Source organism: Erinaceus europaeus, chromosome 2 (assembly GCF_950295315.1).
Source record: "Erinaceus europaeus chromosome 2, mEriEur2.1, whole genome shotgun sequence".
Classification (NCBI taxonomy): domain Eukaryota; kingdom Metazoa; phylum Chordata; class Mammalia; order Eulipotyphla; family Erinaceidae; genus Erinaceus; species Erinaceus europaeus.
The window spans coordinates 5,137,159-5,149,623 of NC_080163.1; the positions used below are offsets into that span (position 1 = coordinate 5,137,159).

Consider the following 12,465-nt stretch of genomic DNA (forward strand, 5'->3'; position numbering starts at 1 on the left):
TGAATGTGGGTGTTACCTAGGGAACTGCTTTTAGGCCTGAGAGGAAACACTTGACTCTTTGTTATATATATATATATATATATATATATATATATATATATATATATATATACATATACACATATATATATATATTTATATATATATAGTTGGATAGAGACAGAGAGAAATTGAGAGGGGTGGGGAAGATGGAGATGGAGAGAGACAGAGAGACACCTGCAGCCCTGCTTCATCACTTGCAAAGCTTTCCCCCTGTTACAGGTGGGAACCAGGGGCCTGAACCTGCATCCTTGCACACTGTCGTGTGAGCGCTTAGCCAGGTGCACCACCACCTGGTCCCTTGACTCGTTGAAAGGATGTGTGCGTGTGCATGTGTGTCTGTAGCCATGGGTGTGAATGCACCATGAAGCTGTGCAGCACACACACACCTGTGTAAAACCCCACGTGTGTGTCAGCTTTAACTCACCAATGTGAGCAGCATAACTCCACCGACATAGCCAGATAGAGATTTCAAAAAGTGAGATGTTTTCTAGAAAGTGGGGTGTTGTTGTTCATGTCTGTGAACATAGATTCAGGGCTTAGAAAAATAACTCACTCATTAGGGGTGCTTGTCATGTGTGTGGCCTGAGTTTGAGTTCTGGGACCACCTGGCAGGTGTTTCTCTGTCTCTCTTGTTCTTGTTGAAATACAAAGAAGTGGGAGTCGGGCGGTAGCCCAGCAGGTTAAGCGCACCTGGTGCAAAGCGTAAGGATCCTGGTTTGAGCCCCTGGCTCCCCACCTGCAGGGGAGTCACTTCACAAGCAGTGAAGCAGGTCTGCAGGTGTCTGTCTTTCTCTCCCCCTCTCTGTCTTCCCCTCCTCTCTCCATTTCTCTCTCTCCTATCTAACAACAACAATAACTACAACAATAAAACAAGGGCAACAAAAGGGAATAAATAAATAATCAAAATATCTTTAAAACAAACAAACAAACAAGAAATACAAAGAAGGAAGGCTTCCCAGAAGCAGTGGAATCTAGCATGAGTGAGGTCCCAGTGCCCCTAGCCCCAGAAACAGAAAGGTAGAAGCAGGCCTCAACTGAAAGCTCTTTGAATGCCTGTAAGACAAAACAAAAGATCAACCAAAGCCAAATACACATTCTAAGAGGACCCCACTGACTTGCCATTTGTGATGTCAGATTTTCTTAAATTGGACAACATTCTCAGGACTGGATTCTCTTAACCTTCCTGATGTGACCATGGCCCAGACAGGGAAGCTGAAGCTTGAGGAGGAAAACCTGCTTGCTGGAGTTCTTGAAGAGGTACAGACAGTCCGTGCTGCTTTTAGCTTTTATTTCCAGGTGTAGGGGAAGAGGTCAGCAAGGGTGAAAACATTTTCTGGGTCCCCAATAAGGTTGGTTCACCAGTATACCACCAGGGGGCAGTGTGTCCAGGAAAAAAATAATCTTAATGGGATTGCCTTGAGGGAGGAGGGAACTAAGGGTCTAGATTCCTGGGTCTGAGGGATCCCAAGTCCCCAGCTGTTGTCATCTGCATAGACTGAGGGGGTCCTGATTCACGGGTCCTGGTTCCGGCGGCTAAGTGGCCTGGATGGTTTTCTGTACCCAGTCAGTGAACTTGCAGAGGTTGGTGTACACAGCTGGCACGGAGGGGAGGCCACACTCCGATTGTCCAAAAGACACGAGGCCCTGCAGAGACCCGCTGCAGACCAGGGGGCCCCCGGAGTCACCCTGTTGTGAAGGGGTGGGAGAGAGAATTCGCCACAGCAAAGAGGTTGAGATTGGTGTGGGGTCAGAAAGGAAGCCAAAGAGATCAGGATAGGACAGAACAAAAGCAAAGAAAAAAAAGATGCCTGTATAACCCTTAGGTCCCACCCCAGGGCCCTGGCTCCAGCCCATTCTGTTCCTTGGGCTGTCTGTCTGTCTCTCTGTCCTGCTTCTTTCTAAGTGTAAGCCCCCCCCTTTAAAAATTCTATGGAGCTGAGGCTATGGAGGCCTGATTTCATGGTTTCTCAGCTGCTTTTTATTCAGAGGAAGAGATGCAGAGACAAAAGCCAGAGAGAGAGAGGGAGAGATACCACAACACCAGAGTTTTCCCTGGTTGCCTTGGCATTTGTCCTGCTGGGGCTTGAACCCAGGCTGGCACACAGCAAGGCTGCTCACCCTACCCAGTGAGCTATCTCTCTGACTGCATGACTTGTTTTCCTGTCTCAGTGACTCCCGGGGACTCTGTGTGTCCTGTGGCCTCTTTCTATACTCACTCCCTGCCTTCCCAAAGCCGCTCTGTATTCCTGACTCCACTCTGTGGGTCCATCTCCCTGGGAGTGCTACCTGGGCATGCCTCCCTTGGTCATTGTGTCTCTGCTATTCTCACACCCATTTCTCTCTCTCTCTCTTTCTCTCCCAGTCTTTCTCCCACTGGTGCTCTCCGCCTGCATCACTGCTTCTCACCAGGGTGTGTGTGTGTCTCTGTTCCCCTCCTGCTTCCCCCTACCCCTCCCTGCACCCCCATCCCCCATCATCTCTCACGTGGCAGGAGTCTCTGCGGTCCTCCCCTCCTCCGGCACAGAGCATGCTGGTGTGGTACACGGGGCCGTAGACTGCTCTGCACGCCTGCTCAGACACCACTGAGATGTTGGCACACTGGAGTACTTGGGGCTGCTTGCCTGCAATGCAGAGCCCCCAGATAAGCCCATCCCAGAGGACAGACAGGCCCTTAACCCCCACCCCACAATGGAGCTCACCGCCCATCAGCTGCCCCCAGCCGGACACGAGGCAGGACTCTCCGGGCGTGGCACACCGGGAGGCCAGGCTGATGGTCTGAATGGTGGCCGACAGGGACACGGGCTCTGCCAGCCTGATGAGCATGAGGTCGTTGGCGATGAATGGGTTGTTGTACTCTGGGTGGCGGATGGAGAGGCTGGCCTCCACCATACGGCTGCCGGGTTCTTGCTCGGCCTCCAGGCTGTGGAGGCCGAGGCCGACGGTGTAGGCACTGAGGGTCAGGGGAGATGGGTCTGTTCTGTGGCCATCGCAATGGGCCCTAGACAGAGCGAGGTTCAGTCGCCCCACCCAGGGGGCTTAGAGTCCCCCTTTCCTATTCACAGCTTCTGCAGTCACTGGTTTCATCAACTCACATCTCCAGAGAGTGGGAAGTGGAGCCCCTCAGACCCTCAGCAGCTCAAACCTGGGTTGTACGAGGCAACTGGACACTGCCACCCTCACCCTCAGTCCCATTCCCAGCCCCCTCACCCCAACCTCACTGCCCCTCAAGTGTGGCTATCCACCCGGACCCGAGTCTTTCTAAGTCAGTGTGCCCCCTCGCCCCCTCCTCCTCAGGGCCTCACAGCTGTTTCCTCCAAGGTGTTCTGCACCCGAGGCTACCCCCCCCCCCCCCGCCGCCCCAACACACACACCACTGACCCAGCTCCCCCTGCCCAGTACTCACTTCTGGAAGCAGTGTGCTGCTGACAGCACCCACTGCGGGTGCACCAGGACTGCCCCGCAGAAAAATTCACTTTCCACGAAGAGGGCTGCCTGCCAGGGCTGCGAGTGTGGACTGCAGTCCTCGCCGCTCACGATGCGGCCACCGCCGGGCCAGGCCGCGGACCCTAGGATGGAATCTGGGCTGGGGCTGCGGGGCGGGGTCCGTGCCGTGGGCGGGGCCAAGACGGAGGGGCGGGGCCAGCAATACTAGCGGGAGTCCGAGGGGCGGGGCCAGAAGGGCGGGGCCGGAGCTACAGGGCCAGGGTGTCAGCGGTGTGGGTGGAGCCAAGGTTGCGGGCAGAGTCGGGGCTGCTGTGGGGCGGGGTCAGTGATATGGGCGGGGCCTGAGCAGTGGGGCAAGGCTGTAGCCAAGATTAGGGGTGGGGCCAGAGTTAGGGGGCGTGGTTATGACTGTGGGGGTGTGTTTAGGGGCATGGAGCATGGCCATGGTCAATACAATGGGGCGGGCTCCTGGGAGGGCAGGGATTCCAAAGGCGGAGCCTAGGCTTCGGGGGCAGGCCCTGGCAGAGGTTTGCATCTGGGGTGCAGGCTTAGGAAGCTGGCTAGGAGTTTCTGAGGGTGGGGTCAGGATACTGTCCTGGACAAGTCTTCAGGGGCAGCCAGAAATCTTGGGCCGGGATCAGGAATGGGGAGGTAGGCTCAGAAGGTGGGAAAAGGCCTCCTGAGGGTGGGGTCACGCAAGGCTTGTCTTGAGTGGGGCAGGTCCTTGGGGTGCAGTGGGTTGGTGCTCAGAGGGCTGTGACCAAGGCTTGAGGTAGGGTCACTGGTCAGGAGGAAACTTTCCAGCTTCAAGTCCTGGAACCCCAAGCCATCTCTCATGCTCTCAGTTTCACGCACACAGGCAAACACCCTCCATGCACGTGAGCTTCTGAGGCCACAGTATTCTGGCCCAAGCAGACCCCTCAGCCAGCGGCGCAGAGGCACTCGAATTCCCCACCCCACCCCAACCTGACCACGAGAATCCGCCTCATCCAGAAAACCCACCATACATGCCTGGGTGTCAGAAACAGACTCCCAGCAATGAGCCACCCACCCCCCTGTGCCCAGAGACACAAGTAACACCCCGGGCAGCCTCAGGCACGCCCGGGAGGGCGCTGGGTCCTGCACAGCCTGGCAAATGCTGCACCTTCAGGTACCTGTGACACCCAGAACGAGGGGTCCCAGGAGCCAGCCCCAGGGGCTTCCTGCCGCCATCATCCAGCACCACCTGGGGGTGAGGTCAGTCTCAGTCTGGGACCACAGCTGAACTCTCTTTCTCCCCCCAACCCCTGACTCCCCAGAAAATTATAGGGCAGGCGAGGACCTGGTTCTACACAGACATGCCCAGGTTCAGAGACCCTGAACTAAAAAGCATCAGAGACCAAGGGGAGGGGGCAGGAGAGAGAAGCACAATGGAGCAAGAGAGACAGACAGACTGAGAGGAAGGGACAGAGTGTCCCTTGAGTCCTCTGTACACAGGGAATGGTTGGGAGACATGGTCCCTTGGGGACAGGTGAAAGCCAGAGATAGAGCATTTGAGAGGTAAAGCCAGAGGGGCTGAGAGTCAGAGAGATCCAGAGAAATAGACAGGGAGTGGGGGGGGATCAGATTCTCTTAAAGGCAGAGTAAGAGTCAGAGAGCTATTTGGAGGGGAGGACAGGGCCCAGAGGGAGGGACAGGGCTGGAGGGAGAATAGATTACAAAGACAGGGAGTGGGTGAGTGTGGGGGGCTCAGCTGCTCACCTGGCTGCCTCTGGGCTTCTGGGTCCTGGGAAGGGCTGAATACCTGTCTGCTGCTTCCCCTGAGGGCCACGTGGGGCTTATAAGCAGCCCCAGTCGGGCTGGCCTGCCCCCCCAGGGACACATTCCTGGGGTCAGGTGCTGGCTCCCAGCTCTGCTCCCCACTGCAGGCTGCGGTTAGCTGCACTGGTCCTCCTCCTTTGCTGGCTTGTGAGTGTCTCTCTCTTCCTTTCTCTCTCTCTCTCTCTCTCCCTCTCTCTCTGTTTGTTTCTTGTTCTCTCTCTCCTACTTTCTCATTTTCTCTTGACTCACACACTCTCCCCATTAAACTCTTCTCTTCCCCCCCCCCCCAGAGGGACATGTACATATCTGGGTGTCGTATGTGTGTGCAGAGAACTCGGGTGGTGGTGGGAGAGAGGCTCCAGAGTGAGAGGGGCCAGGCTGGGCTGGAGAGAAAGAAGGTGGGGTGATCAGAGAGAGAACGCAGCATGGATCAAGGTAGTGAGGAGAGGGGACCTGGCAGGCCTGGCATAGGAGCGAAAAGGTCAAGGGAGGAGCCCCGGGGGTGATGCAGTGGGTAAAACACTGGGCTCTCAATCATGAAGTCCTGCATTCAGTTCCCAGCAGTGCATATGATAGAATGATAGCCTCTTCCCCCTTTTCTCTCTCTCTCTCTCTCTCTCTCTCTCTCTCACACACACACACACACACACACACACACACACACACACACACACACTTTCTCCATCATAGCACTGCTCAGCTGTGGCTGATGGTGGTCCTGGGCATTGAACCTGGGACTTTGGAGCTTCAGGTATGAGATTCTATTGCATATCTCCCTGACCTCTTATTAACCTTTTTTGGAGGGACCTCCAGGGCTTCATCCCCCTAGACTGACTTTTTCAGCTAGAGACAGAAGAAGGAAGAAATCACAGCACCAAAGCTTCCTTTAGTGCACTGGGGAGGGTCCTCTTATTTCCTTTAAAAGCCACCCTGGGGGCTGTGGAGACAACATAATGCTTCTGCAAAAGACTTTCATCCCTGAAGCTCTGAAGCCCCAGGTTCAACCCTTAGCATTACCATGACCTCGAGCTGAGCTGTCATCTGGTCTCTCTGTAGCTTGCTCCTAAAGAAGCAAGATAAATAAAATATATGTAAATACAATATATTTTTTAAAAACAATGCTTTTGTTTAAAAAAATAAAATTAAAATAAAAGCCATCCTATCCTGGTGGTGGCTTGTCAGGCATTAAGCCAGCCCCCCTGCCATTGATCTATCTTCTTTCTGTCTTGAGACCTGTCCTGACTGCAGGGTAACATTAATCCCACCAGTTAAAACCATAGCAACAGTTGCTAAGGAAGTTCCCAGCATGCCTTTTTCCTTTGTCCACCCCCTTTTCCTAGCCATTTCCGTTTCCGACTTGCCACTTCCAGTTTTATCCTATAAAAGTCACTTCTGTTTCTGGTTTCTCTCTCTTCTCTCTTCTACATCCTGACTAGAGGAGGTCAGATATGCAGGAGGAGGTGGGCTCCAGCCATTGTAGCATTGGCTCCACGTGGCTTAACCCGTGGCTTAACCCGCTGCACTCATGCCCGACTCTGGGGCTTCCACATGAATAAAGAATTGTATCACCACGCTGCCACGAGTTCCTGGTCTCTCTTCTTCCACGCAAGCCCGGCAGTGGCTCACCGAGTAGAATGCACACATTACCAAACATCAGGACATAGGTTCAAGCCCTGCTCCTACCTTTGGTGGAAGTTTCACGAGTGGTGAAGCAGTGCTACACGTGTCTCTCTTTCTCTGTTTCATTTTCTTCCCTTCTCTACCTCTCTCGGTCTCTCACCTTCCTCCAAAAACCAAATGTCACTAGGAAATAGTGGCGTCATGCAGGGACCAAGCCCCAGTGATAACCCTGGTGTCAATCAAAAGCAAAAAGCCACGTGGCGTGCACGTGGCCAGGAGATAGCTCATCTTGTGGAGCAAATACTTTACCATGTATGAAAACCTGGCTTTCAGACTCTGGCCACCATACAGGAGCACCAGCGTGGGGGATTTTCACCAACTTTTCTCTCTTCTCTCTCTACTACTCTGTCTTTCACCTTTTATCTGTTAAAAAGAAAAAGTCAACAGGAGTGTGAAGTCCCAGCAGCATCCAGAGCATCCCTGCGTGGAGACAGGTGTGGGAGAGGATGACGGAGGATTGTGTGGGAGTGGGAGGCGGAGTGGTGTAGAGCGAAAAGGCAGACATGTTGTCCTGTTTGTGGAGGGGGTTGGACACTGAGCTGGGGCCACTGAGATTAGGTGGAGGCATGAGGTCACCCGCAGAGCAAGTGTGGACGGCACTAATGAGGGGTTGCCGGGGCAGAGGCCGGGCTGGGGATACCTTCTCATTCCACCCTCGGTTCTGTCTGGCTCCCCCCTCACCTGTCCCTCCATTCTAGCTCTGTGCCTGCATGTCTCTCTCTGCCTGTCTCCATTTCTGCTTTCTTCCCACCTCCCTCTCCCTCCCTCTCTCTCTTTGTTTTTCTTCTCTTTTTTTTTTTTAATTAATTTTCTTACAGTTGTCAGGGGTACAGTCCCATTGCTCCCCCCGACAGGTATCAGCACATCCCACCTGACACCAAAATGCCCCCTCCCCCCTTCCTGGGGTTCCCTTGCTGTGTCAGTGATCGCAGCTTTGCAGAAACAAGATGAGGGGTTTCTTCACGCTTCACCCTGTCTATCCCTTGGCTTTGTTTCTTCCTCCCATACAGGACTGAGATCACCTTTTCTTTTTAATTTATTTTTTTAATCATCTTTATTAGATAGAGACAGCCAGAAATCGAGAGGGAAGGGGTTGATAGAGAGAGGGGAGAGAGAGAGAGAGAGAGAGAGAGAGAGAAAGAGAGCGTTGCAGCACGGCTTCACCACTCACAAAGCTTTCCCCCTGCAGGTGGGGACTGGGGGCTCGAACCTGGGTCCTTGCGCACTGTGCGCTCAACCAGGTGTGCCACCACCCAGCCCCTACCGGCTAGTTCTTTCTCCTTCTGGATTATTTCACTTAGCAGGGTCCCCTCCTGTTTCATGAAACAAAAGGCAAGATGTCATCTTCTCTATCTTTATGTCTCCTTTTATTTTTACTTTATTTTAATTGTTATAAATGTATTTATTTGTTGGATAGAGGCAGAGAGAACTTGAGAGGGGAGGGGAAGACAGAGAGGGACAAAGACAGAGAAACTCTCGCTGCACCACTTCACTGCTGGTGAACCTTTCTTTCTTCAGGTGAGGACTGGGGTTTGAACTCAGGTCCTGCACATTATAACATGTGCACTCAGGTAGGTATGTCCCTACCTAGCCCCTGTCTCTATGTCTCTACTGCACTCTTTCCTCAGACCAACTTTTTTATTCTTTTTATTTCAGAGAGGAAGAAATAGCAAAGCACTAGAGCTTCCTTCCATGTGATGCCAGAGCTTGAACCTGGACCACGGTCATGGTAAGGCAGAGAGAGAAAGAGGAACGCAAAGAGAGAGGGAGGGAAGGAGAGAGAGAGAGAGAGAGAGAGAGAGAGAGAGAGAGAGAGGCCACAGCACTGAAACTTTCTTTTCTTTTCCTCCAGGGTTATCGCTGGGGCTCGCTGCCAGCACGGAGATTCTACCACTCCTGGTGACCATTTTTTCCATTTTATTGGACAGGACAGAGAGAAATTGAGAGAGGAGGGGGAGACAGAGAGGGAGAGAGAAACAGAGACACATGCAGACCGGCGTTGCTGCTTGTGAAGCGTTCCCCCCATGCCTGCAGGTAGAAAGCTGGGGATCCTTGCTCGGGTCCTTGAACTTAGTGCGTTTAACTGGTTGCACCACCACCTGGCCCCACGCTGCAGCTTTGTTCAGTGCAATGGAGGCTGGGCTCGAACCCAAGTCATACACATGGCAAAGCACTGCACTATCCAAGTGGGCTGTTTACTGACTGACTTTTTTCCCCCCTCATTTTTTCCTTTCTGTAGAGCCAACGTCTTGCACATATGAGACTTCACTGCTTCGGTCCATATTTTTATTCAAGTAGGAGAGAGAGACTGAGACTCCAGCACCTTCTATCCTCCCATGTGGCATGTGGTGCCAGGCTCCACATGGGAGGATGGGCTGCACACACAGGCCCCACCCGGTGAGCTGTGGTGAGTCCTGAGGCTGAGAGACAGGCCATGCTGTGCACAGACCCCCACCTCCTAGCTCGTCTGTCAGCCCCAGACGAGCTTGGGTTGCTTCTGTGTCTTGCCTGTTGTGAGCACAGGTGTGTGGGGCCTTTATGATGAGTGTGTCTGTATTTGTTTGGCCACCAGGGCCGGGTTCCTTCCTGCTGGGGCTCAGTGCCTGAGAGATGAACTCACTGCTCCCAGCAGCTATTTCTCCCTTGATTTTTTTTTTTTTTTTTTTTGACATTTCATGAGCAGGGCTGCCTGAACCTCAGGGAACTGTTGCTTTTGATTTTCAGAGGGGCTGCTTTGCTTTTCTGAGCCTTGAGCTGGCTGCTCATCTGCTCTCTGTAGCTTTCCTCTGGCCAGCTCCAGCTGGGCCTCAGTGTCTGGGGGCGTCTCAGTCTCTGGCTCCCCTGCTGCACACTGCCCCAACCCTGCTCCCTGCAGCCCTGACCCCCGGGACTTCTAGGAGGCCAGAAGATGGGGGGTTCTGGCTAGGCCCAGTCTCCCAGCACCGAGACATGACTACAGTCTGGTGTGTGAGTGTTTGGGGGTGGGGGAGGGAGGCAGGTTGGGGCTGGAGTTGGGGGGCTGGGCAGCAGGCAGCGGGTGCGGCTTCTATGGGGTCTGCAAGAGGCTGTAGCTCAGGCTTGTCCTGGCCTGTCCTGCTCCAGGTCTGGGTTTGGCAAGGGGCCTAGTACAGAGCTGTCTGGAGGGGCAGGGGCGCCCTGTCTGCCACAGGGGCAGCTGGAGGTATGATCCCAGGCCCCAGCTGGTGAGTCAGAACCCAGGCTGGACAGGGGGAATCAAGAGATACAGAGACCAGTGAAGAGACTGCCGTCAGAGACAAAGATACAACCAGGAGGCAGAGACATGGAAGCAGAACAGCAGAGACAGAGAGGAAAAACAGGGAGCAGAGATGAAGGCCCCAAGAGATACCAAACAAGAAAGACAAGAGATACAGACAGAGGTAAAAGACACAGAAACACATGAGAAAGAGACCCAGAGACAAGAGACACACAGAGATGATCAGAGACAGAGAAAACAGGGAACAGTGTTGAGGGCACTGCAAGATGATACTCAAGAGAGACAAGAGATAAAGAAAGAGACAAGAGACAGCCAGAGAGATGGAGACAGAGACAAAGATACAGAGAGGAGCAGAGACAGAGAAAACGGGGAACAGAGATGAAAACACAGAATGATGAGAGACAAGAGACACACAGAGATAAGAGACAAAGAGAGACAGAAACGCAAGATAAGACATCACAGGTTGTTGGTATGCTTCTAGTTCTGCTTCTGGGATCTAGTCCTGCTTCTGTTACATTGCTTGACATTGTGGTCTATTTACATGGTCTTTTCTGTTACATTGGTTTGGTCTCACTCCCCCCATCTCGGGGAGATTTGGTTTAGCCCTTGCTAGTTTCCCGCTTCTCCCTGCTCCCTATCCTACATACTTCCTGAGTTCCTGACTCTGCTGCTGGAGGAGAAGGATGGAGGAGCACATGGTGTGGTGATTAGGTGTTGGACTGTTTGCCTGCTGGTGAATAAAGATCAAACTGTGTTCTCACCTCAGCCATGTGTTTCTGGTCATCAGTTACCCGCCCGTGAGCCAGCCCGGTGAAAACAACAACAGGCCCTTTCCTCTCCCAGCTGAGCATTTTCCCCTAGCTGCCTTTTGCCCATTTTAAAAATCAGGCTATTTGTGTAATTATCATGATATTTATTACTATTATTTACAGTTGAAAGGGCTGCGTACACAGTCATGATGTCAATTCCTCATTGCCTTCAGAGAGGGCACATATTTTCTCCAAGTCCAGGGGGTGGTCTTTCACTCTTTATACTTTTTTTTTTTTTAATATTGTAGACGGAGATTTTGGGGTCTCTGTGTTTTTTTTCTTTTTTAAATATTTTATTTATTTATTAATGAGAGGGATAGAAGGAGAGAGAAAGAACCAGACATCACTCTGGCACATGTGCTGCCGGGGATTGAACTCGGGACCTCATGCCTTGAGAGTCCAACACATTATCCACTGTGCCACCTCCCAGACCACCACTCTTTATACTCTTAGCTGAATGGAAGGCAGCCGTGTGACATCCTTTGCTGTTGCCTGTTACCTGTCTGTGCAGCTGCTGTCTGTGAGGTCCTAGCACAGATGCCAGGGCCAGGATCACCCTGCCAGCCCTCAGCCTTCCTCCCTGTCTTCCGTATGGTTTACAGGAACAGGTATTCTGCTTAAACTGAATCCATCTTGAGTGGCTATCTGCGTGTGATGTATAAGATAAAGATCTGGCTTCTTTCTTTGTAGTGTGGGCCATGCATCATTGCCACCATCTCCACTGTCTACCTCCCCAGGCCACTTCCGTTGCTCCACAGCAATGGAAGCTTTGCCAGCTTCTGTGCAAGTGTTCACGCTTTCTCTCTCTTTCTTTCTGTCTTTCTTTCTTTCTTTCCTCCAGGGTTATCGCTAGGGTTCAGTGCCGGCATTAAGAATCCACAGCTCCTTCCTGGTCGCCATTTTTTCCATTTTATTGGATAGGACGGAGAGAAATTGAGAGAGGAAGGGAGATAGAGAGGGAGAGAGACAGAGATACCTGTAGACCAGCTTCATTGCTTGTGAGGCGTTCCCCCTGCAGGTCGGGACCCAGGGGCTCGAACCCCTGTCCTTAAGCAGGTTCTTGAGCTTATTACTATGTGTGCCACCACCCCTCCCCCCCAAGTGGTCACTTTTCAAATCTCAATGCAAACAATCCCTTCACAGGTGAAAAGGGAGAGCCCCAATCAGTGCGCTACAACGCCCCCTGGAGGAACCAGAAAAACACACAGGGAAGGGGTTAGACTTTGGGGTTGGTGGGGGTGGGGTGGGGGCAGGGCGGGGCGAGGGGCGAAGGAGGGGCCTGAGGCTCCCCACTGGGATCTCAGCTCCCAGCTCTGACTCTAGAAAGGCGGTGGGGGAGGGGGCGTGGTGGGGGAGGGGGCGTGGTGGGGGGGAGGTCAGCAAATGAGGGGCCACCCCCCAGTTTTCCTTCCGTGGCCTTGACTTGTGGCTCTGGAATCAGATCCCTGCCTGCAG

At 52.9% G+C, this 12,465-nt stretch overlaps 1 protein-coding gene across 1 annotated transcript; it reads right to left on the bottom strand.

Annotated features, from left to right (window-relative positions):
• Positions 1-1,324: 1,324 nt before the first annotated feature.
• On the bottom strand, positions 1,325-7,471 carry LOC103120808 (kallikrein-4). Its single transcript, XM_060186522.1, has 7 exons — positions 7,352-7,471; positions 4,538-4,711; positions 3,739-3,845; positions 3,446-3,631; positions 2,742-2,992; positions 2,527-2,663; positions 1,325-1,728 (listed from the first exon to the last, which is right to left on the bottom strand). The coding sequence occupies exons 1-7, from the start codon at positions 7,469-7,471 to the stop codon at positions 1,576-1,578; spliced, it is 1,128 nt and encodes a 375-aa protein (XP_060042505.1). The 3' UTR covers positions 1,325-1,575.
• Between the last annotated feature and the right edge of the window lie 4,994 nt (positions 7,472-12,465).